At 36.8% G+C, this 26,490-nt stretch overlaps 1 protein-coding gene across 1 annotated transcript; it reads left to right on the top strand.

Moving 5' to 3' along the window:
* The first annotated feature begins 12,300 nt into the window (after positions 1-12,300).
* LOC132141960 (alpha-2C adrenergic receptor-like) lies at positions 12,301-14,466 on the top strand. Its single transcript, XM_059551605.1, has one exon. The coding sequence runs from the start codon at positions 12,704-12,706 to the stop codon at positions 14,000-14,002; it is 1,299 nt and encodes a 432-aa protein (XP_059407588.1). The 5' UTR covers positions 12,301-12,703; the 3' UTR covers positions 14,003-14,466.
* Positions 14,467-26,490: the final 12,024 nt, after the last annotated feature.

The raw sequence follows: 26,490 nt of genomic DNA, 5'->3' as shown, positions 1-26,490 counted from the left end.
TTGTTGTGGGGTTTAAAGGGTTAAAGATTTAAGATGAAGAAAAAACAGCATGAAACATAATTTAACAGTAATAAACTGTAATTAATTCACAGGAAACAAACTGTAGAAAAACTGTTATTTTCTGGCACCCCTGCTGCCAGTAAATAACTGTTTTTCTACAGTTTGTTGCCGTAAATTAATGGCTGCCAGCAAAAAAAGTGTTTTTCTACAGTTTGTTGCCGTTAAGTCAAAGAAAAACAGTAATATACTGTAAAATGTAAATGTCAGATTTACCAAATGAAAAAAAAAAAAATATTTAACTAAAATATTTGTGAACATCCATAGAAAAAAATGTATGCAAAGTCATACACTGATAATGAGAGTAAATACTGAACTCGACTGTATTAATGTGTGTTTGCACAAGAGAGATTTGTTAGTTTAATGTAGTTTTGTTGTTCACCATTGTGCTGGAGAGTAGAGCCTGTTCTTCAGTCAATGATGAGCCACAAATTCTGATCTTTTGCTTTATATAAAGACAGTAAATGTGGAGTCACTGATACAGTGGTGATCTCTGTGTTAAGTACTTCAGCACATACATGTGTGCTATAGCTGACAATGAACTGCAGTGATTTGAGTGAAACTCATGTATTTAGTAACTTTACTACTACACATTAAGTGTTTGCAGTTTTATATTAAGAAATATTCCTTCTCAGTGGACTCAAATGAAATAAGTTCATAGTACTAACATCGTAGGAATGCTAGCTTTTAAACTCGAACTGTTTGAAGTGGGAGTGGAGTTAATTTCCTTGGTAGAATTTACGGTGAAATACTGTAAAAAAATAAGAGTGGTAAATTAATGGTTGAAAGCTGTAAATTAACAGTACTTTACTGGCACCCCTACTGGCAGTAAATTACTGTTATTTAACGGCACAATTTTTTACAGTGACATGTCCCTCAAAACAACAGCAGTGAAGTCTTAGTGAGTATCCAGGTGGGAGTTTCTGTGCAATACATAACAATGAGGGACAGCAGTATCAGAGGGGAAATATCCATTTACTTCAAGGCAAGCTGGGTATCCTGAAGAATTTCATCTGTGACTGCAAATGTAAAATGGACTGGAGAGGTGAAGGGAACCAGGATCCATAATTCAAGCATTTGAAAACTCAAACATCTCCTGTTGTGAAATGAGATCGTTTGCCAAGGTTGGGAAAATTATGCACATCAAGCAGCAGTTGGTTATTTTCCAAATGCAATGGTAAAAGACACTGGAACTGGTCAGTTAGAGACATGATCATTTGTGTTCAATTCAAATTGTTCATAATTAATTTGCTTTAGAAATATTTTTATTTAATTTAGCTAATGTTAACAAATGGAAGCTTATTGTAAAATTTTACTTTTTAATTCAAATAATTAAAATTCATTGAATTAAATAAAAAAATAAATATATTTTCATAAACAATATTTAAATATGATTTATTTTTGCATCACTGTAATGTAATAAAAACCATGCCACAATGAAAAACATATATATTTAATGAAAAAACTTTCTTATTTTTCTCTTGCTGTTTTGTGATGAACATGTTGACAGGTTTTGTGAGATTCGCCCAAGAACTGTGGTACATAAGCCATTTCAGCCACTGAAAAGAAGAGGACATTCTGACCTATAATCCTCCAAGACTTAAAGAGCACTCCCTCTCTCTCCTTCTTTCTAATTCACATCAGCCATCTGTCTTCAGCTGATTTAGCTTACTAACAGCTGGTCTCACCTGTATCAAAATCTGTCCAACATTGAACCGATGCAACAAAGGACAATTAATGTTATTAGATCTACCTTCTAGCATTTTTACACACACACAAGAGATTTTCTGAAACAGTACAGTCACATTGTTCCATCGCAAATTTCTTAAGGAGCAACTCTGACTCACTGTAAGTTGCTTTGGATGAAATGTAAGCTAAATAATATTCTTAATTCATTGACTATATTACCCAATAAAACACTGTATAAAACAGTCAAATAACTGTGATTGCTGCAGTGAAATTAATTTGTAACAAATCCTGCTGTTCAGGCCAATTACAATTCACACTGTGCACCCGCTGACTAGGGAATTAAAATCAAACCTGCCACAGTGTCTCATGACGTCTGACTGTGTGGCTGTAAATGGAATACACACACACACATACAATTGCATTTGTGGTTTACTGGGACTCTCCATAGGTGTAAAGGTCTTTATACTGTACAAACTGTATTTTATATCACCTAACACAAACCCCACACCTAAACCTACCCCTTACAGAAAACTACTGTACCAGCAGTTTTTGAATTTCATAAAACACTATTTTTTAAGCCTTTTGTTTTACGGGGACACAGGAATTTTTTTTCATAAACCATGTTTAAATTGTAGTACCCGTATCATTATAAACATTTTCCTCGTCATAAACCATATATACCAGTACACACACACACACACACACACCCTTGTACACTTGCCTCTATAGCTGCCATCAGTTACCGTGGCAGTGTTCCTAGAATGAATGTCTACGCTTTTTCAATCAGCCCTCATATGTGCCACCCTTTGCTCCAAACCCAGCTAATGTTTCTATTTACCTTTCTCACTGTCCTTTTTTTTGTGCACTTTACACATCAAACCTGAAGCAAATATTGCTTCATAAATATTTTCTTTTTTTTTCTCCAGGAAAACAAAAACAACAAAATATTTGTAGTCCATTTATTTTAACTTATTTTCAGTTTTTACAATGTATATGTATTTCCAAACTTAAGAGATACACAATGAAAAATTCCTTATTACCCCTTACTTAGCAACATTAACTTTTTTTTTTTTTTTTAATAAAAAAATAAAACATTCCTTAATACTTAAGCTGGAACAATTAAGATTTTAAAATGTTTTTTGAAAGAAGCCTCTTATGCTCACAAAGGCGCTATTTATTTCTTTAAAAATAAAATATTTTTTTTTCCATTTAATATATTTTAAAATGTATTTATTTAATTGTAATTTATTCCTGTGATGGCTGAAAACTGACATTTTCAGCAGCCATCACTCCAGTCTTCAGTGTTACATGATTTGGTGCTTAATAAACATTTCCTATTATTATTACAATAATATTGAAAAGGCTTTTGCTGCTGAATATTAAGTGTGGAATCTGTGATAGACCACCATTCAAAAGTTTGGGGATAATAATAAAGTATATGAAAACATTTATTTGGCAAAAGACATATTAAATAGATAAAAAATTACATTCATAATATATATAAAAAATTTTCTATTTTAATTAAAAAGTAATTTTGAACTTTCTATTAATCAAAAAATCCTTAAAAAATATCGTTTCCATAAATATATTAATTAGTTAAAGCTGTCAACATTGATAATAATAAGAACCAATGCTAGGACGGATCAACTCAAGGTAATGATGTGAATTACTCACACACACACACTTCAATTAAACAGACACAAGTGTGGCTCAAGGGGAACCTTTAATGATCACAAGCCAGGAAGACTCAATACAAATCAGCTTTGAGAAGAGCAGAGCCTGAGGGTCAACTTCTGCTGCTCTTAACAGCATTGAATTTAGGCCCACCCGCCATCCCACCTACGCACACAAACAACTCACAATAGAAACAGAGCAAACGGAAGTCAACACAGTCAGATAGGTGTGTATCACAAAATCGAGTGTTAACACAAAGACATACACATAAATGCCCTCACACAAAGGCACTAGATATTGAGCAACTTCAATGGATCTGAACACACAAAGCCATACACACCCACCTCAAGGGCCCAAGAACAAAAATGTATAGAATTACACTGCTTGGCTGAAGAGAATAGATTCTGAGAACTAAAAACAATCAATATTTTCTGCCATCTACCAAAAATTCAGTTTAATTCTTTAATTTCTATTTAATTAAATTTTTGAGGTAGTAAAAGGATGCCGAATATACTATAACTGCAATAAATGTAAATTTTGCAATAAATGAATTGACAAAGCTTTATTTAAAAGTTTAAAGAAGTCTTGAAGTCTGGAGTATTTATAGGCATTACATAGACCCTGTCCCAAATCACACACTAAACCCTCGAGGTCATTGCGCTACTTTGGGCACTAATTTAACCACCAACCAACACCAGGACCAACAAGAGGACAACCGCACTTTCCTCTTTTTGGAAAACTAAAATATGGCCACCTTACATTACAAATAAACATACATCTGTTTGAAAAAAGATCCTATAAGAAGGAACAAAAGAAATTAAAATAAATAAATAATATTGCTAAATGAACCTCAACACAAAACACATGCACAGAAATGAAATGGCACTATAACAAAGCCGCAATACATAATGCTCTCACACACACATAACCCCCCCCCCTCTCAAAAATTATCCACAGAAAATTTGTGTCAGACTATACAAATACATATTGCCCTCTAATACATAATTTGTCAAAATGAATTCAGCTATAATGCAGAAAACACACAGAATCAAAGACGTGATACCAGAACACATTCACAATGGAGAACAAACACATATAGACATATATCATAACAACACCATTTTCAGGCTTGACAATAATAATCTGACAAAATTGCCAAAACTGATTAAAAAAATGTCTTACCAAGAACATACGGTATATATATTTTTTGTGTTATAACAGTGATTTTATAATGTCTAAATATAAATATAAATGAAAATTGTTAAAGGGATAGTTCACCCAAAAATCAAAATTATGTCATTAATAACTTACCCTCATGCTGTTCCAAACCCGTGAGACCTCCATTTATCTTCGGAACACAGTTTAAGATATTTTAGATTTAGTCCGAGAGCTCTCAGTCCCTCCATTGAAGCTGTGTGTACGGTATACTGTCCATGTCCAGAAAGGTAAGAAAAACATCATCAAAGTAGTCCATGTGACATCAGAGGGTCAGTTAGAATTTTGTGAAGCATCGAAAATACATTTTGGTCCAAAAATAGCAAAAACTACGACTTTATTCATCATTGTCTTCTATTCCGTGTCTGTTGTGAGAGAGTTAAAACACTGCAGTTTGTGATATCCGGTTCGCGAACGAATCATTCGATGTAACCGGATCTTTTTGAACCAGTTCACCAAATCGAACTGAATCTTTTGAAACGGTTTGCGTCTCCAATACGCATTAATCCACAAATGACTTAAGCTGTTAACTTTTTTAATGTGGCTGACTCTCCCTCTGAGTTCAAATAAACCAATATCCCGGAGTAATTCATGTACTCAAACAGTACACTGACTGAACTGCTGTGAAGAGAGAACTGAAGATGAACACAGAGCCAGATAACGAACAAAAGACGGACTCGTTCACAAGTCAAGAACCGGTTGCATCGGTTTTCGGATCACCAGTAGTTCTTTCGGACAGTTCGATTCAATAAACCGGTTGAAGAAAACGGTTCACCGGTTCTTTTGCGCTCGACGTAATGGCGTCATTGGCGATGATTGCCCTTGATTCAAGCCTTTGGTTTACCCCCGCTCATAACATTAGCATAGAATCAGATTAGAATCAATCAGCAAAAGAATCAGGGCCCAGTTCCCCAAAACGTTCTTATCGCTAAGTAGTTCTTAACCTATTCCTTAACCTCTCTCTTAACGTTATGGCACGATTCCCGACACGTTCATATGCTAAGTATATCTTCTGTAAGTCACACTTTCGTAAGGTTGGTCTGGACCATTTGTAAGCTCTCTCTTAGCGTTGTTTGAGCTCAAGACGCTCGAAAACAGCGCAGCGCAGTACAAGTCAAACTATGGTACGTTGACAATGTTGTGGCTCAACAATGATTTTATGTTATGGACATTTTAAGACTCATAATAAAATTTATGAAGCCTATTTATGAAGTTGACCTTATGTGGTATCAGAACTAATATGGTGGTAATTAGCCTAGGCTATTTCGTAATGTAATTAAATCGAATTGGCAATCACTTTTGATAATTAAAATCTGGCAAACAATTTGGCTCTAAATGGCTAAGATCTATAAATGGGTAATCATGGTGGTGTCCAGTAAGTGACCAACTATGGCAGCGATCCAACGTGTCCTTTTATTGAATCAAATACGGCACCAGCAGCAGAGCCGTTTAGTCCATGTCAATTTTTTTATTCAGCAAAACTTTTGACATTTTGCCTGACGTGGCTATATTAAAAAAGTTCGCCTCCCAAGACAACTCATTATGGAGCAGCTGGATCTTCTCAGACCTGCGCTTGCCAGGCTAACGCGGCGGAATTTTGCTTTTTTTTGCTACAGAGAGCTTCATCGAGGTCGTGGGAGAGGGCTATGGCCTGATCAAGACCTCGGTGTGGAGGTGAGTCCACACTGTCACCAACGCCCTTCTGCGCCATGCTGGGGATTACATCCTGGTGGATGGCACATTCATCCCTATCGCCAATCCATCAGTGATTGATCAGGCGTACATATCGCGAAAGGGATACGTGGCCATAAACGTGTAGGTTATAGTGGACCATAGGAGTCACCTACATAGGAGTACCTGGTGGCAAGGGCCAGCAAAACTTCAAGTTCCTCTGACGAGAAGCTTGGTGCCCTTTTTTACGTTGCTTCCCCAGCATATTCTGTATCTAACTCTCTCTCTCTCTCTCTCTCACTCTCTGTTCATTGTAGATAGGTTGCTTTTTAATGAAAACATTAACCAATGGCAATCAATAAACAGAGGTAACTGCAGCTTCTTGTCAATCAATTCTGATTGTAAAGTACCTTACCATTAATATAAAACTGTATTACATAATTTTTAGAAGTCGTTAAACCCATGTCAAGAAGCGGCACAAGTGGCACAACGGGATAAGGAGGGTGGATGATTAGCGAGGGATACCCGTTTCTTCTAACTGTCACAACATATCGTGTGAACATATTACTGACCATTTGATCATTTAATTTATAGTCTATATTCTATTGATAACTTAAACTATGTTAAAATAAATGTCACTGTAATAATTTGAGGAATGTTTCATTTGCATAGAACGTGTTTTCTTTCTTAACGCTGTAATGCACCTTCGCGTGAAGTGGAAAATCGATTCCTGAGCAATCGATGCCAACTAATTCAGCACCCTCACTCGGGACAGCGCTCTTGTAACGTCGGACGTAAGCGGCAGCTTGTTAAGAAGCTTCCTAAGGGACACTTCGGGGAACACACTTAGGAACATAAACAACTTTGGTAAGATATATCTTTCGAGGTCTTCTTACCGCGCTAAGAGAGAGAATTATCGGGGAACCGGGCCCAGTTCGGTTCAGACACTCTGTGTGTCAGTCTGCTTCACGCTGAATCACACATGCGCAGTATCATCAGCTCCTCAGTTCTCTAATCACACGCGTCTGACAGAAACGGTTCTTGACTCGTGAACGAGTCATTATCTGGCTCGGCTCGGTGTTCATCTTCAATTCTCCCTTCACAGCAGTTCAGTCAGTGTACTGATTGAGTAAATTAATTACTCCGGGATATTGGTTTGTTTTAACTCAGAGGGAGTGTCAGCCACATTAAAAAAGTTAACAGCTTAAGTCATTTGTGGATTTATGTGTATTGGAGACGCAAACCGTTTAAAACGATTCAGTTTGATTTGGTGAACTGGTTCAAGATCCGGTTACATCGAATGATTCATTCGCGAACCGGATAATACAAACTACTTTGTTTTGAACTCTCTCACAACAGACACGGAAGAGAAGACAATTCTGAATAAAGTCGTAGTTTTTGCTATTTTTGGACCAAAATGTATTTTCGATGCTTCAAAAAATTCTAACTGACCCTCTGATGTCACATGGACTACTTTGATGATGTTTTTCTTGCCTTTCTGGACATGAACAGTATACCCTACACACAGTTTCAATGGCGGGACTGAGAGCTCTCGGACTAAATCTAAAATATCTTAAAATGTGTTCCGAAGATAAACGGAGGTCTCACGGGTTTGGAACGACATGAGGGTGAGTTATTAATGACATTATTTTGATTTTTGGGTGAACTATCCCTTTAAGTCAAGTCACCTTTATTTATATACCGATTTAAACAAAAAAGATTGTGTCAAAGCAACTGAACAACATTAATTAGGAAAACAGTGTGTCAATTCAATTCAGTGTGTCAATAATGCAAAATGACAGTTAAAGGCAGTTCAACACTGAATTCAGTGATGTCATCATTCAGCTCAGTTCAGTTTAAATAGTATCTGTGCAATCATTTGCAATCAAGTCAATGATATCATTGTAAATGAAGTGTCCCCAACTAAGCAAGCCAGAGGCAACAGCGGCAAGAAACCAAAACTCTGTCTCTGACAGAATGGAGAAAAAACCTTGGGAGAAACCAGGCTCAGTTGAGCGGCCAGTTCTCCTCTGACCAGACGAAACCAGCAGTTCAATTCCAGGCTGCAGAAAAATCATCTGTTTCATATGGTCTTGTCCTGGTGGTCGTCTGAGACAAGGTCTTTACAGGGGATCTGTATCTGGGGTTCATCTAGTTGTCCTGGTCTCCGCTGTCTTTCAGGGCTGTAGAGGTCCTTTTTAGGTACTGATCCACCATCTGGGCTGGATACGTACTGGATCCGGGAGACTGCAGTGACCCTCTGAACTGGATACACACGGGATCTGGTGGCTACTAATATTAGCGTAATTGCCATTCTTCTAATGATGTAGCAAGTAAATCGGGTGTTATGGGAAATGTTCCCGGTTCCGGTTTACCTAATTAATGCAGCCTAAAAATCCTTTAACGAATTTGGATATTAGAAGCGTATTAGTGTGTTATGTGTAAACCAGGTTAAAGAGATAGGTCTTTGATCTAGATTTAAACTGCAAGAGTGTGTCTGCCTCCCGAACAATGTTAGGTAGGTTATTCCAGAGTTTGGGTGCTAAATAGGCAAAGGATCTGCCGCCCGCAGTTGATTTGGATATTCTAGGTATTATCAAATGGCCAGAGTTTTGAGAAAGCAGCGGATGTGGACGACTATAATGTAACAAGGGCTTGTTCAAATAATGAAGTGCTAAACCATTCAGGGCTTTATAAGTAATAAGCAAGATTTTTAAATCTATACGATGTTTGATAGAGAGCCAGTGCAGTGTTGACAGAACCGAGCTAATGTGTTCATACTTCCTGGTTCTAGTAAGAACTCCAGCTGCTGCATTTTGGACTAGCTGGAGCGTGCAGAACAACCACCCAATAAAGCATTACAATTATCTTACCTTGAGGTCATAAATTCATGGATTAACATTTCTGCATTTGACATTGAGAGCATATGTCATAATTTTGATATATTTTTGAGATGGAAAAATGCAGTTTTACAAATGCTAGAACCATGGCTTTCTTAGGAAAGATTGCTATCAAACAGCACCCCTAGGTTCCTAAATGATGATGAAGAATTGACAGAGCAGCCAACAAGTCTTAGACAGCGTTCTAGGTTATTACATGCAGAGTTTTTAGGTCCTATGATTAACACCTCTGTTTTTTTTTTTTTCAGAATTTAGCAGTAAAAAATTACTCGACATCCAGTTTTTTATATCGACTATGCATTATGTTCGTTTTTCGAATTGGTATGTTTTGAAATATAGAGCTGAGTATCATCAGCATAACAGTGAAAGCTAATACCGTGTTTCCCGATGATATCTCCTAAGGGTAACATGTAAAGCTTGAAGAGTAACTGCCCCAGTACTGAGCCTTGAGGTACTCCATACTGCACTTGTGATCGATATGATACCTCTTCATTCACTGCTACGAATTGATGGCGGTCATATAAGTATGATTTAAACCACGCTAATGCACTTCTATTAATGCCAACAAGTTTTCTAGTCTATGCAAAAGAATATTGTGGTAAATAATGTTGAATGCAGCGCTAAGATCCAATAGCACTAATAGAGAGATACAACCACGATCAGATGATAAGAGCAGTGTAAATTGTCTAAAAAGGTTCTACCTATACAGAGAAAAAACAAATTAACTGGAGAGTGATACTTTGCAGCTATCTAATACCATTAATTGAAATTTCATGTTATTTAAATTTTCAAAAAGGTATGTTTTCCAGTGGATGGTAGCAGTCTTCCACTTAACCATGGTACAGTTTTCAGGAGATCAACATGAATATGATTTGTTTTTACATACTATATGTCCAAACCTGCTTCTACAGTAACATCATGCAATGTGTGTGTGTGTTTTTATCCATTCAGCCACTGAAATTAAATATCACCTGTCACTCAGTTCGCATGAAAATTGTTATTTAATGTCATCAGAGTTTACATAACAATTAACTTCTGCCTTTTGCAGTCTTTCAATCTCTCTCTCTCTCTCTCGCTCTCTCTCTCTCTCTCTCTCTCGCTCATATCTAATATAAGTCTGTTATTTGATGCCAGTAACTTATCCAAATTAACATTGCAGACATGTGGCAACCACTACTCAATCAGAATGAGTAGTGGTTGTCATCTGCAATATCAGTCAGATTACTTCCTGAAGTATAAGTATTATACTATGAATGAGTCCAACTAATTTTCGTTCCTTAGTAATTTCTCTTCAAGCTGAGTAAATACATCACACACTAACATCATTAGCATATTTCATTCTGTAAGGTTTAAGAAAGAAATTTCACTTTCTTTTACTGACTATCTACTAGTGGTGACTTTTAAGTTGTAAAAATTAAATGTCAAGAAAAGCATTTCACTGGGGACCTTCACTAGGGGTCAGAGAAAAGCATCAATCATCTCGACCAAAGTCACCATGATCCCCTCCCCCCCCCCCTTTAATTACATTAAATGCTTAGAATATTCTAGAATACTCTTGGTACAAAATGACAAGATAACTTGTCATTAATGCTATCATTTACATTTATTAATTCAGCAGATGTTTTTAAACAAAGAGGTTTAAGACACATTGCAAGCAATTTGTCGTAAGAGCCAACAATAATCGTTGTACACTATGCTCATTTTAAAGTATAAATTAGACTGGTACTTAAGATAGATACTTTCATCAGGGCTGTACAGTACATTTCACCTTACACACAATTACTCTTTCAAAACATTTCATTGTGACATTTAATGAGAACTTTCGGTTTAATCAGCAATACACAACATAATTTTTTTTCCAGCTGGTAACTTTAAAAATCAGTTAATTTAAACCATGTAAGACATGTGTTTGAAATTTGATTTGCTGGATGAAAAATATTACAATATACAGTCATCATTAGAAAACACACATTACCTGACCAAATTGACATAAAATCCATAAATCTAATGTGTTAACACGATCAAAGGAGATATAACACTGGTGTGTGGTTTTGTGCCAGTTCAAACAATGTAACCTAATTACTACATGAACTTGCACTAATGTGTGCAGTAATGCCATTTACCTTAGTCAACACTGTTGACAAAATGCTCTTACACTCTGAAAGAACTGATACTGTAGTTAATCTTTTCAGATCGGGGTGAGTTACAGTAACTTAGTCTCTGCCACATGCATGGCAGCTTTAAAAAAAATGGCCTGGACTTTTAGAACTTCATTGGACATCAGTGATAAGTTTCCTGCCTTCTGTCTCCCTTGCCGTGATGCCCACCTCTTTAACAGGACCCATGACTACCTCTTCGACCTCTCTGATGGGACTCTCACAAAATCATTAATTAGTTCCTCTCCAATCCAATCTATCATGCTCTGCAGTATGTTGACAAATTGCAAGTGCTCTCTTTCTCATGGGCACACACACACACACACACTGAACGTACTGTATAGTACAGTAAACCATATAGCCAACTTGCCATATGATATAAAATGGCAATGTAATGGCAAAATTAAATTTTATATCAAGAACATGTAAATTACTAAATAAATAAATAAATAAATAAAATAAACCAGTTGCAAATATGTATACCAAATCATTTGTACAATACTAAAATAAAAACAGATGCAAATTAAATATTTTATTTTATCTTAATTATGAAAGGCAATTAATTTAAATAAAAGATATGCCTAGATTAAATATTTGGTGGAAAACATGCGTTAACGGGTTTTTACATTATTTAAAATCACAATGGTATTGTTACAGCAGTGACACCAAGCGAGCAAAGATGACGAAAGCCACAGTTTCTACACAGTTCACGGTCCTTTTCCACCACTGAACAACGTTATTCCTGACAACGCCTAGTACTATGAAATTAAATAAATGTATTTTCCCCTCGGCGTACCATTTGGCCATCGCATGTTTGCCCAGGTTAAAGCCTCCTGTTGTCTGTTCAGAGTCGCGTAAAGATGAAATGCATAAAATCTCGCTACGATCTGATTTAAAATGTTAATTGTAACAAAGAATACAACGCTAAAAGGTGGATGGGTATTTCAGCATTCCGATTCTCTCCAAGGGCGGGGCGGCGCTCCATCAGTTTAATGTTGTCAGCACGTGGATAGTTGTGTCCCGGGCGGGCAGGGCGCGCGGTGTCTCGCTCGGGTGGAGAGTGCGCGAGGATGCTGAGAGAGACGCCCGTGAGAGGACGAACAGGTAGCACGGATGTAAGAGACGGTGATGGTTACTTCAAACTCACTACGGGATGGGTCTCTTCTTAAAAGCCGCAAACAAATGAGCCGTAAGAGGAATTGCGCGGAAAAGAAAAAGACGCGAACGGGATTAAAATAATAATAACACAATGTAAGAAGAAACAGAGACGGACCTGCAAATAACTTATAGTGATACGTGCGTGGACGATTTATTGGACAATAGACCTTTTTCTAAATCAGTATGCATAACTTAAGCTTCGCAAGTGAATCGGACACTTACAAGGACATTGGTTTTACATCCTCTGGGAATTCTACAAGTCGCTATTCTCCTGCCACCATTATAGGGCTCGCGGGGCTGGTGAGCTTCCTCATCTTGTTTACAATAGTGGGGAATGTGCTGGTCGTTATCGCCGTTTTAACGAGCAGAGCGCTCAAGCCACCACAAAACCTTTTTCTCGTGTCTCTGGCCAGTGCGGACATTCTGGTGGCCACCCTGATAATCCCTTTCTCTCTGGCCAATGAATTAATGGGCTACTGGTTTTTTGGGAAAGTTTGGTGTGATATATATCTAGCACTAGATGTCCTTTTCTGCACATCTTCTATTGTTCATCTCTGTGCCATAAGTCTGGACAGGTATTGGTCTGTAACAAAGGCGGTCGAGTATAACTTAAAGCGGACACCTCGCAGGGTAAAGGGCATGATTGTGGTGGTATGGTTGATCGCGGCTGTAATCTCCTTCCCACCGCTCATCTCCATGAACCGGAATAACGAGGGTGACAGGAGCGAACCACAATGCCAGCTTAATGATCACACGTGGTACATCCTGTACTCCAGCATCGGGTCATTCTTTGCCCCGTGTGTCATCATGATCCTTGTTTACATCCGAATCTACCAGGTGGCTAAAACAAGAACCCGGAATATGTCAGAAAAGCGCCATGATCAGGATATAGGATCAGGAACGCCACGTCTGGAGAATGGTTTGAGCCGTGAGGATTCCAGGCAGGAAAACGGGCACTGTGCCTCGCCACCACCTGGGGAATGCAAACAAGGTGAGGATGACCCAGATGCCGAACTGGAGGACAGCAGCTCGTCTGATGAAAAGGCCAAACGGACACAAAACGATACGGTTCCCTCGAGAAAAGATCGCCGATCCAGCCGCAAGAACAGCTCCAGTTCTAAGCATTCCAGCCGAAAGTCCCGAGCCAGCAGCAAGTCCCTAGACTTGTTTTCCTCCCGGAGAAAAAGGAGGAACACCATTTCGAGAAAAAAAATTTCCCAGGCACGTGAGAAGCGGTTCACTTTTGTGCTGGCGGTGGTCATGGGGGTGTTTGTGGTCTGCTGGTTTCCGTTCTTCTTCAGCTACAGCCTGCATGGGATCTGCCGTGAGCCCTGCACCATCCATGAAACCCTTTTCAAGTTTTTCTTCTGGATCGGTTACTGCAACAGCTCCCTCAACCCTGTCATCTACACTATCTTCAATCAGGACTTCCGGCGAGCTTTTCAGAAGATCCTGTGCAAGTCCTGGAAGAGGTCTTTTTAGAGAACACTGGCAGCATCCAGGGCCATTTACAGGTGATTGATAAAGAGACATTTTCAAAAACACCACTGCCTCTCTCTCTTTGCATTGACAATCTGTACACAACAACACTGATATATTTTTCTTACTTTGTTGTGTTATGCTCTTCATGAGTCTGTGAGGACAACAAATGCTGGTCACATAGGTGGTTCCAAAAGCTAAAATGCTTAAAAACAAACAAACAAAGAAAAAAACACCGGAACTGGGAAGCTCTACTGCATTAGAAGAAACAGGCTCATCTTTATTATGGCTGCAGGCCCTCTGAAGTTATCAAGATATATTTTTATGATGAGTTTGCACATATGGCTTGTGTCATTGTGACTGAAGAGCTATGTAACATGAAAGGCTGTCTACTTATGTTGACAAAAAAAAAAAGATGAATTGTGAAAAATGTGCTGTTTATTTCCAGCTGAGAGATATGAAACGAACATTGTCACCATATGACAGATTGAAGAAGAGTTTTGTCCTGATGTGCTTGGGTATTGTCCTGACTGATCAGAGCTCTATTACAAACTGTTATAAATGTCCTTCGGTGAAATTAATCACTATACTGCTGCTCTCTATAACATGCCATAAAAAAGTATACAGAAGAGGTACTTACTGAACTAGACATAAGAAACACTGTAAGTGGTTTTCAGTGATGACGATAAATGATACATTTATTTATATACAGGCTTAATTTATCAGATTATAAACTATTTAAGCTTTGTGGCTATGCTTGTACAGTGTATCCCATTTGTTCAAAATATCATAGTGATATAATGCCAAGTATGATATATAAGGCTGCTGTAAATTTTAAAAAGCAAAACAAATTTTCCTTTGGTTGTTTTTGTATATTGCGAAACATCTGTCTTTATGGATGTTGGGCTTCTCTCCTTTTCTATTCCATATACTTGTGATATCTCCAAAATGACTGACAGGTCAATACAAGCACAGCTAATGATCAAACAAAAATGAACAAATAAATGTATTGTACTTCTCTTGGATTTTCATTTTACTGTGAACAGAGTCTGGGCTTTATTTTTTCTCTTCATGTCTCTAAATTGGTCTTATCATAATTAGAAATGACTTTGATTAAATATTGTTTTGAGGTTTTGTCATTTTGCAGATACAATGCTCAGTTCAACATATTGATGCTTCAGCATGACTCAGATGACTATGCAGTGCTGCACAGTACTGTTAGTTAAGCATTATGGTACACATAGTAAAACACTGTTACTCTAAGAATACAGTAAGAATACAGAAGACTTTGCAACAGTTAGTTGCAAAATATATATATATATAGATAGATAAAATTTAAATTACTGGATAAGAAATGTAAATGTGAGAAATGTAATTGTGAGAAAATGTAATATTTGATACTGTTACATATTCATAATAATTTACAACCACTTACATTCTGTGGTCCTAAGTATTGAATTACCCCATGAGACTGCATGTCTGTAGTAGATTAATTGAGAAACCATGATGGAGAAAAATCACATTTTAGATGTTGTAGATAGATGGGTTTAGAGATAATACATCAGAGAAAATATTCATTTTTGTTTTCAAATGGATACATCATAAATATATATATATATATAGAGAGAGAGAGAGAGAGAGAGAGAGAGAGAGAGAGAGAGAGCATGGGGCTACTGTTTTCAGTTCATCTCTGCTTGTTAAATTCAAATGGAATAGGAACAGCTGGTGACTTTCAGAGTAAAAGGGGTTTGGCTTGTAAGTATTGTTTTAAACTAGGTTACTTGAACCCTTAGGGAAGATAACTTTAGTAGCATTGAGTGCACTTTTGAATTGTCATACTCAACTATTTTCTAACCCCATAAAGTACCTCATCCCAATGTTTATGTTCAAAAGTTTTCAAATATTATGTTTACATTTTCAGTATAATAACAATGTTCTGAGAACATAATTCAATTAGATTCTAAAGTGAGAATCTGAGGCTGACTGAAACTGAAAAGGAAAAAACAAAATTTACTTTCAGAGAACTGGTTCAGAACTGAAGAGTATAAATTGACTTTCTATTCAAATCATTCAAAGATTCTTGTAAAAGAAATGAACAAGGAATCTATCTTCACCCACAGCAAAGCTCCATGAGATATTTAACACCATTGTTCACCTCAGAGTGAGTGCAAGGGAGATAAAGTGTGAAACTTCACTGTCAGTCAGAGCATAAGTACTGCAACTGAAGCAGTCTCCTCATACATTTTCTGATCCTGCTGGAGGAAGGATGCCACTTGGACCAGAGCTTTGTGGAAAATAAATTGAGTTTGACACACTTACGAATTCAAAATGTCATACGTTCACTGATTATTCATACCACTGGAAGGACGTTTGGTGATAGAAGTGTCAAGTTTTATAGTTTGTAATTGCAGGGCTGTGAGTCTGTGAATGTTTCATTTTTTGAAAGCGGACAAGATACAGTAATTCCAAAAGCAATGTTGGGTGATTTGTTTCGCCATCATATTGATTAAATTATCTTGACGCCTTTACAAACTTACATGAAATTACTTTTTAAAATTGATTTAAACTCTGTATGTCAGAAGCAAAACGTGTTCACATTCCACCAAAAAACTAACTAAACTAGAACAATAAGCTTTGCTTAACATTATATGAATGAGATTATTTTAGATAGAGAACAACACCAAATAGGCCATTTATGCGAGGCACAACTTCATACTTTTCTAATACATTACGTATGTAGAATATACTACAGAATATCTATTGATTTCTAGTGGGCTCTGATTTTCTTTTGTCAAAAGGAAACAAAATGTTAATAAATAATTGCTGTGCCTTTGGTGCTGTGTTACTGTTAGTGCAGTCCAAGCTCAAGGAGGATCAGAGGGGAAAAGCTTTGATATGACTGATTTGATTCTCCTTTTACCGGTAGCTGTGCTGGGAATGAGTACATGAAGCCCAAAGCATTTCTGCCTTCTTGCCTCCCAATTAGAACGGCCATATGTCAAAGGATCCAAAATGATTAACTCTATAAAGATTTATTCACTCTTGGGTGACTTCAATCATCCTTTTTCATTATTCAATAAAACTACTCTGATGGTGTATTGCGTTTCTTCATCTGAGACTGAATAATCTAGCTTGTGTTGGTTTTGTCTAGCTGATGCTTTTGTCTGAGCAATTCATCTGCCTATTTCCACTCAGTGCAAACAAGGTGCTTGCATACAATGTTCATACATACAGTGGGTGTAGAAAAGAACCACACCCTTTAAAATAATCACATTTTGTTGCTTTGCAGCCTGAAATGAAGATGGACATTTTTTTTTTGTTTTGACACAAGCTTTTATTTACTCAGTGCAACTTACTGTATAACATAAGTGAGAGATATAACACCAAAATGTATGAATTACTGAGTTGGAAAAAGTATCACCCCCTTGTGTGTATTTTATTGAACAACCCTTTGCTTTAAATACAGCCTTTAGTCTGTTGGGATATGTCTCTACTAACTTTGCGCATCTAGACTTTGCAATATTTGCCAACTCTTCTTTGCAGAACTGCTCAAGTTCAGTTAAATTTGATGTTGACCATTATGGACTGCTGTCTTCAGATCATTCCACAGATTTTCAATGTGATTTAAGTCTGGGCTCTGACTAGGCCATGCAAGGATATTCGCCCTTTTCTCCTTAAACCACTGTGTGGGAAGGTAAGCCTTCTTCCCATTGTCAACTTTTTGGCAGAGGGCAGCAGATTTTCCTCATCCATGTTTCCTTCTATCCTGACAAGTGCTTCAGTCCCTGCTGTAGAGAAAGACCCCAATAACAGAACTTTACCACCTCCATGGTTTGCTGTATTGAGCTGTATTGGAATTGCGCCAGACATATCGTTTGGTGTTGAGGCCAATAATTAAATTTTATCTCCATCTGCTTTAAAATCTTCAAGGTGTTTTGGCAAAGCTCAGTCGTGCATGTAGCCTTTCTTGAGGAGTGGCTTTTTTCTTGCAACCCTCCCATACAAGCCACATTTGTGGAGAATTTGTGATATTGTTGTCACATGCACAAAATGAACACTCTTTGTCATAAATCTCCTGACTTGTGCCTATACAAATTTATTCCAGTGATCTTTTGACTGAGCCTTGCAACCTATAGTTAGTTGATTGTTTGCTTTGCACGTGATTGAGTTTACAAGTAATTTTTAGAAGGGTTTTATCCTTTTTCCAACTGGGTGATTAACAAACATGTAATTATTTTAAAGGGGGTGATTATTTTCTATACTTTAGTGATGTACAGTAGTAATCCTATTTCAGCACAATTTTCACAAATCTACCTAATAAAGTAATCACAGAGTGATAATAGAAATGTTTTTTAACACTTTGAAATTAGCACTCAATCAATACAACAACAAATATACATACTGTCATAGAGCAAGTCATTTAGCATTAACATTGAGCCTTTCAAACGGTAGAGCTTTGTAACTCTACTGTGCAACACCAAGGTCATGGGTTTAAATTCCCAGGTAATGCATGCATTAGAAAAAATTATAGCTTGAATACAATATAAGTGGCTATGGATGAACGTGTCCACCAAATGCATAAATGTAAATGTAGCATTAACATTTTGAAATCAAATCAGTAATGACATTATGTCAGATGTAGAACATTACTCAGGAATCAGACCAAGCCAAGTGGACCTAGTCTGATTGTTGCTATAGAGACTACTGTGATGAATTGTATTGTCACCAAACTTGACTGACTGAGCCTAAATACCCTGTGACTCATGGCATAAGATTTTCAAAAACTAGTCTCTCTAAAATGAGCCGTCATTACAGACTGTTAAGAACCCATACACAAACACTCATAAATTATGCTCTGAATTTCAACTAACCACAAATATGTTGATTCAGGAAGCAGTTTACACTGAACATTGAGCAGAACAGATTGTTAAATTGATTTTGACCTTTTCTGAAGAAAATGTGAGTGGTGTTTGCCTGAGGTGTTCTGTGTGGCTCTTAGTGTGTTGTTATGCAGTTTCTAAGTGTTACTTGCTTGTCTATGATATTCTGGTTCAAGGTTCAGATCCATTTTCAGTCCATGTATACAGCAGTTTAAAAGTTTGGGTTCAGCAGGATTAAAAAAAAAAAAGAAGAAGAAGTCGCTTAGGCTCCCCAAGGCTGCATTTTTATTTTGATGACACATACAGTAAAAACAGTAATAATATTGGGAAATAAAATTAGGCCTTTATTCAGCCTTTATTCAAAATTACTCCAGTATTCAGTGTCACATGATCCTTCAGAAATCATTAGCGTGAATTGAAGCCCCCTGTGTACACAAGTATATCTGATAGTGTATATGCAATGTAATGAATATAAAACATCACTGATCCTAAAAACCTGTCATTGTGAGATTATTTTCAACTCTAAATTAAACTCTGCAGGAAGGAAGAAAAGAAGAGGGGATTCTGTAAAGAAAGTGGTACAGTAAAGAATATTTTCTTTATCATTTTCCTTCAGGGATTACAAACGTCCTGCAAAGAAACCAACTGTCTTTAAAACAATAACAAAAGATTTCTGACAGCGAACCACTGAAGTTTTGACATTTAATCGTTTTCTTTTTTCCATTGTTTTGTCATGAAATATCATGATACCTTTTAAATATGGTGTATTCATACACATTCCCCTGCAGCCGTCACATATACTCTGCAAGCATGTGGATTCTTAATTATCTGAAAAACCTGAAAAAAAAGACTATACTAATTCTATATTACTGTAAAAGTAATACTGCCACAGCTATTCAAATAAATAAGTATAAGTAAAATAATAATAATAATAATAAGGATCTCACCAAACTCATGCTCTAGCACTTGACATGTTCTGAGAGCTCAGGCAGGCTTTGTAACTGAGAAAAGCTTAATGACAGAGTCCAATCTGAAATCACTCCTCTCCTTCTGCTAATTTCTCCCCCTCATTAGCTGTGGGATTCTCTGATCTGTGTCACATGTTGATGTGTAGCTCTGAACCTCTCACAAAACTGCCTCACCAACACTACAGGAGAGAAAATCACTGTTGCTGATTGTGTAAGAAGTAAGAGTGGGTGTTAACTTCTAGTGCTTCGTAGCACGCTGCTTGAGTTTTAAATTGCTAGAACTCTTTCTGCATGCTCAGTGACACAAAGAACAGCAGATGAAATTAAGAAACATGCTGTTCTGGTTGACGGACTGATCATTAAATATTTGAAATTAAGGATAAGCAGCTTGACACTGTTGGATTTTGTGGGGAAATGACTTGCCTTTGTTTCTATGCTAGTCACGATTCATATGCATGCATGGTAGAGAGTGTGGCATTGCACAGTAGGTGGCTACAAATAAAGGGAATGTTTTACAACCTCAGTTTTATTCCTGCCTTGCCTCAGGGATCAGATCAGCGCAGACATCCATGGAGGTGCACACGTACACATCCTGCAAAGAAGACATCATTCATCTGGCCTGATTCTGAGCCACGTTCCCACTGTTTTCACTTAAGTTTTATCACAGGATACAAACCCATAGGGGAAAAAGCAAAAGAAAATGTCATTTGAAGAATGTAGAAGTCATTTTATGGCTTTCTATATATAGAGATATCAGTTCAGGCTCTTTTTAATGCTTATAATTGCTTTCTTGTCCCACACCATTGTATTTCCAATATCAGTTATAATTTCAGATGCACTTGTCTGAATGTATGTTTATATACTATAATAGAGAACTGTGTTAAGGGTGACTACTTGTTTGTATTTTTGCAAAAAAAAAAAATTGTATATTTGACTGTACTGTATATTCACATATCTTTTCTTTTTTATTTTGAAATATATTTTCTGGTCTCTCAGTACTTTCCTTCTGTAGCCATAATCATTGCAGTAGATGACCAGATAAAATGATAGCTAACCATAATCCCTTAGTTCAAACAACAAGGTCGGGATACAGCAGTAATGCGCACAATTGATTTACTCAAGCACTTTTCTTTGGGTTTCTGTGTTAAATCAGCCCTAGCCGCTTTCAGTGTGCAGACAGGGTCATAAATAAACAGACTTTTTTACAATTGTGCCATAAGTAAAGTCTGAGTCAGAGGAAAGATAGTCTGATCTTCAATTACTTTTTAGTCACAGGCACTTGTTATCACAGATACCAATCATGTAGGTTGTACAACTGTTCATATTTAATTTCCTATTTGACATTACGCCCCCAAAACATGATATCCTTCCCCTTTAATTTCATGTATTTAGATAAAGTGGGCTGATGATTTCCTCTAAGCCCAGAAGAGCTGGAAATACAATGGTCAGGGCAGCAGTCCAACCAAAAGGGCACTGCATTGAGGTTCTTTTGTCCCATGAGCAGACCGTTTAGTGGAAAGGAAATCTGAGGAGACAGCATTAGATTCAGTCTAATCACATCTGAGAGCTTGTTACGCAAGAACCCAAAGTAATCTGAGACAATCTGAGGAAGATATAATCAGATTTTTCAGAGAATTATTTATGGGAAAAAACAGATCTTCTGGATGACGTTCAGTGTTTTGTTAAGAGATCCGACAATGTGTGGAGCAACACCTTCGTGTAACAGAATATCAGGTGTGTGAGAGAGTGAGAAGTTGTTAGTAAGAGAAGCGTAAGTGAGTAATGTAGGGTGTTAAATATTGTGAATATACACTTATGTGTATGCATACTTCAATTAGTTCTTGGGAACATCTTAAATAAAAACCTCTGGAGTCTGTTGGCACCCCAGTATTGCTCAAATAAGCAGCATGAGGCAAAGCAAACGCCAAGTTCAGTCTATACTAATACCTTCTATAATCACAGGAACTACAAACTGCATATTTGTAATAACAGTGCCTATGGCAAACACATAAGGCTCCATTTACACGGTCGGACATATGAGAACATGTATGTGCCAAGTCTGACCGGAAGGGTTATTTAAAGACATCATTCCATGACTGAAGAGGACAAAGTGTCAGATCAGGAGAAGCTTGAAACAAGATGTTGGCCAAGGTGAAGAGGGACGTGTGCGAGGTAGTGAATGTATTGACGAGGCAAAAGCCTAGAAAGGGAGGTGTTAAATTATTAAAATTTAATTAAAAACAAAGCCAGAGAGAATATTCAGTAAACACTTTCAGCTGTACAAAAATATTTGCCTACAGGTGGTTGAATAAAGCAGCATGAGATTGCAGATCCAAATTTATCAGCATGCTCCAAACAATGTGTTTTATACCACCTTATTCCTACATCCCATGATACTAGCACAAATTATGGGCGTAACTCTCAGCAAACTATTGTGAATAAACTTTTGCAAGGTTTTTTTTTTTTTTTTTTTTTTTTTTTTTTAGCAAACACGTGTATTTACACCCACAAAATCTAGTGTGACAAAACAAGCTGATGTTATTTTCCGTCAACTATGAAAGGATATGTTTTGCTGCACCAATATAAAGTCAGTCATGCAGTAGGTCTACACTGTACAATGTTACTGTAAATGTCTTGACTTTTTCAGAGAAACCACATTTGCTTTTCACCTCTCTGCAATGTGTGAAAAATGACAGTAAAGCCTTTTGGACAAGTAGTGAGAGCACAGAATAGTTTAAATAAATGTACATGTATTCATTTGGCACACACTTTTCAAGCTGACATAGAAATGATGAGAAATTTAAACAAATTTAGCAGTGCCAAAGACTCTAAAACTGGAATACAATGCAATGACAAAACAGTTGAAAAGCGAGAGGACTGTATATTAAATGATTAGTTTAGTGTTCACTGGGGAGTTGTAGTTTTAGACATTATGAGGCAGAAAAATCCTTTGAAAAAGTAAAATGAAATTAAAAATATATTGAAAGGAGCAGTAAAAAAAAATTAAAAATAAATAAAAATCACTTGAGGCTTCTCACAGTCTTCTTTACAGTCTGGACTGATTTAAAATATAAAAAGAATGAAACATATAATTTAGAGAAACTGTGCCGACGTCTTCAATAATTAATTAATTAATTTTTTCAGCAGAGATGTGATGATAGCCAGTCTGGCTCCTGCTGCGTGCTCCCGATATGTGGCAAAGAAAATTTCAGCACCTTGGAATGACTCACAATATTTATTTAATTATTGCATTTTGTTTTTTATTATTATTTTGAATTTTTCAATAGTCTGCTTTAAATGAGCACAACACTCCAGTGCGGAAGGGGGCATGAAACAATCCTTTGATTTACAAGAGAAAAAAACAACAAAGAATGCAGAGATATTTTACAATACTACAAGTACCTTACAACATTCAAGTAGCAGAATTAAAATAATGCTGCATTCTTCTCTGAAGGACGAGAGATACATACATTTTGCCAAGGTCTAGTCATCACCTTTTTACATTCACAATGGATCTCTATCTAATTTAAACCTGTGAATTTCATTTAAAACATGATAATATGTCATTACATAATGTTCATATTTAAAGAATAAACCATAAATTCCCAGAACAGGATAAACAAGTGTGTTTGTATTCAAGAATAATAATAATAATAATAATAATAATAATAATAATAATAATAATAATAATAATAATAATAATAATAATAATAATGGGCTGCTTTTAAAAGACAGCTCTTCTGATTGAAAACTATTTATATATTTTTCTCTTATAAATGTGTATTTGAAATACTTATTTAGCATGATATATATATATATATATATATATTTCTTTTTTATTTGTTTGTTTTTTAGTTAAATTGACTGAATTAAGTGCATTTTGTGCTGTGCACAAAGAGCCACTAAAAACAAACCTTGTATTACTATAACTGTAATGTATATCTATGTGCCATCATCACAGAGTTTATTGAGTCTTATGTGATGGTGTCATGTTGCCATTCCAGGCAGTGTAAGTATATATAGATTATTCTAATTCTTTCCATTGAAAGTGAAATTTATATCATGTGTTTGTATGATGATCATGCACACACACACACACACACACACACACACACACACACACACACACACACACACACACACACACACACACACATAAGCATGTTGATAAATTACACTAAGTAAAGAAAGACCCTTGCTTATTAAATTACTCTTGCAATCACTAGAAGTGCAAAGGAAAAACAATGCCAAAAAACAATACAACGAATAAAAGCTGCCATTCACACTTAAACAGTGTATAGATGTGCAAGTTTCATATAGTTTCCCAAGTTCCTGGGTGTGCACATCACAGAGGACCTCTCCTGGACTGACAACACCGCAGTACTGGTCAAGAAAGCACAGCAGCATCTCTAGTTCCTCCGTCTCACCCACAAAGTCCTCTGCTTTGGGTGATCCCACTCACCCGTCACACAGCTTCTTCAGTCTGCTGCCTTCAGGGATAAGACCAGCAGGCTAAGGACCAGCAGACAAAAGGACAGCTTCATCAGGCTGTCATGAAGCTAAACTCCCTCCCGACCTGCCCTCCCCCCCTTCCCTCTTTTGCCCCAGGCACCACTGAACGATGAACCCCACCCAGCTCCCAGGTCCTTCCTCTCCCCGCCTCCCACTAACAAACTCTTACCTGCACCAGTCACTTTGTGCAGCATTGGTCTGCTCACTACCTCATTCAACTACCTCTTCAGTCAGTTTAAATACAGAACTGCTCTCTGAGCTTTTTGTCAGACTGATTAAGCTCTTTTGCACTACACTCATTTTATCTGCACTGTTTGTTTACTTCACAGGTTTGCCCTCTATCTGCCATGTGCCTTGTGCTGCTTTATTTAACTGTATGATTTTTTTACATGCCCTTATTTGTATAGTTGCATTTTACATTTAATCTGCATATATCTGTATTTTTATGCTCTACTGTTAGTGTAATCTGTAAGCACCAAGGGTTTGAGAGTAACGCAATTTAAATTATCTGTATGTATGTGCTGTACATGTGGAAGAATTGACAATAAAGCTGACTTGACTTGACTGAATTTGCTGGTTCAGGTGTGTTTAATTGGGGTTGGAGCTAAACTCTGCAGGACACCGGCCCTCCAGGACCGAGTTTGGAAACCCCTGTTATAAACTTTACCATCAATACACAATCAAATAAAGCAGGCTCTACATCTGGACCTATTTGTGGAAAGCTCTGCAAATCCCTCAGGATGAAGTTTTGTTAGTGAGTTAGTGGGTTCTCTTTCACACTTGCTGCTGTGCTCATGTACTTGGAGATGTGAGATGTGAGATGTTCTTGGTAGTAGCTTGTGCCAGCTGCTTTGAAGAAGGACTCCATTTCAGTGTATTTTTTCCTCCATTTTTTTTATCTTTCGCCCACAACTTAATGCCTCTCAGGTACCACCGACGGGAAATAAGGGAATCACGATGCCACGGCAGGGGCCCCCTGCCATCAGCCGAGCGGAGAGCTGATTCAATTTCACCCACTTCAACACTGACTGTGACATGCTAAAATGTCCCTCTGGACTTGGGTAGCTCATCCTGGTTGCGAATCACGACCGAATTTCTGATGATTTCATGCTTTTCAAAAAAATCTGGATAGTCCAACAAAAACAGCTTGAATGTGGGATTATGCAGGAACATTGTTTATTTATTTACTTATGTGTTCTGGAACTCAACATGCTGTTATTTTAACTGTTTATACTGCCAAATTTCAAAAACAAATGTAATTAAATCCAAAAATGTAAATAAATAAAACTTTTTAAGAATTATGTGCACTAACTACATGGTTACAAAATTTTATTGAAATCATACAATATAATATAATATCCCATTGCACACCATATTATTGCAAATGTCAAGTTGTGGCCAAATATTGAAATATCTAAATAAATAAATCTGAGACCACTTTCCTCCAGTTAATCTGTAATAGAAGTAACACTTCTGTACCAGTAGACATATTGTAAATAATCATTGGAACATTAAAGTTATTCTACAAAAAAAGCAAAATTAAAACTAATAAAATAAAATGAAATAAACCATCATGGAGCTTAATGGCAATATTTAATCATTTTGAGTACTTCTCACAAGGTTTCCAGCTGTGGGGCATTCCTGATTTCCTTTCTGAAGATTTGCTTTAACCAAAAGGAGTGCAAATTTCACGTTGAGCTAATTCCTGTAGGTTTAATTAAAACAGAAGTTGAGATCCTCTGTGATCTGATAGATTTGGGTCATGCAGGAGTCTTTGCTTTAACTGTGCATGTGCGTGTTTACAACTTGTTTGTGCCCCCATCCCATCCATCGTATCAGGGGATACATTATGTTTCAGGATAAAAGAATTCAAAGACTTGATTAGTTGCTGCCCTTTGATTAAAATATACTGTAAATATACTATGTTTAATAGACAGTGTTTATTCTGTGAGTAAGATGCGTCAAAGACTCCAGACTTCTGAGTGCTTAGTTTACACAAGGTCATTAATAACACTTTATAAAGTTTTTATCTAACTTGATTTAGCTTTATAAGGTAATTTTAGCTGTCATTTAGCACTCATTCTATAATCGATGAGAGATCAAGAGTAAATAAAGAAAGATATTTAATCAA

Source organism: Carassius carassius, chromosome 6, assembly GCF_963082965.1.
Source record: "Carassius carassius chromosome 6, fCarCar2.1, whole genome shotgun sequence".
Taxonomy (NCBI): domain Eukaryota; kingdom Metazoa; phylum Chordata; class Actinopteri; order Cypriniformes; family Cyprinidae; genus Carassius; species Carassius carassius.
Note: the sequence above shows the minus strand (reverse complement) of the source record. Positions and strands in the feature narration are given on the sequence as shown.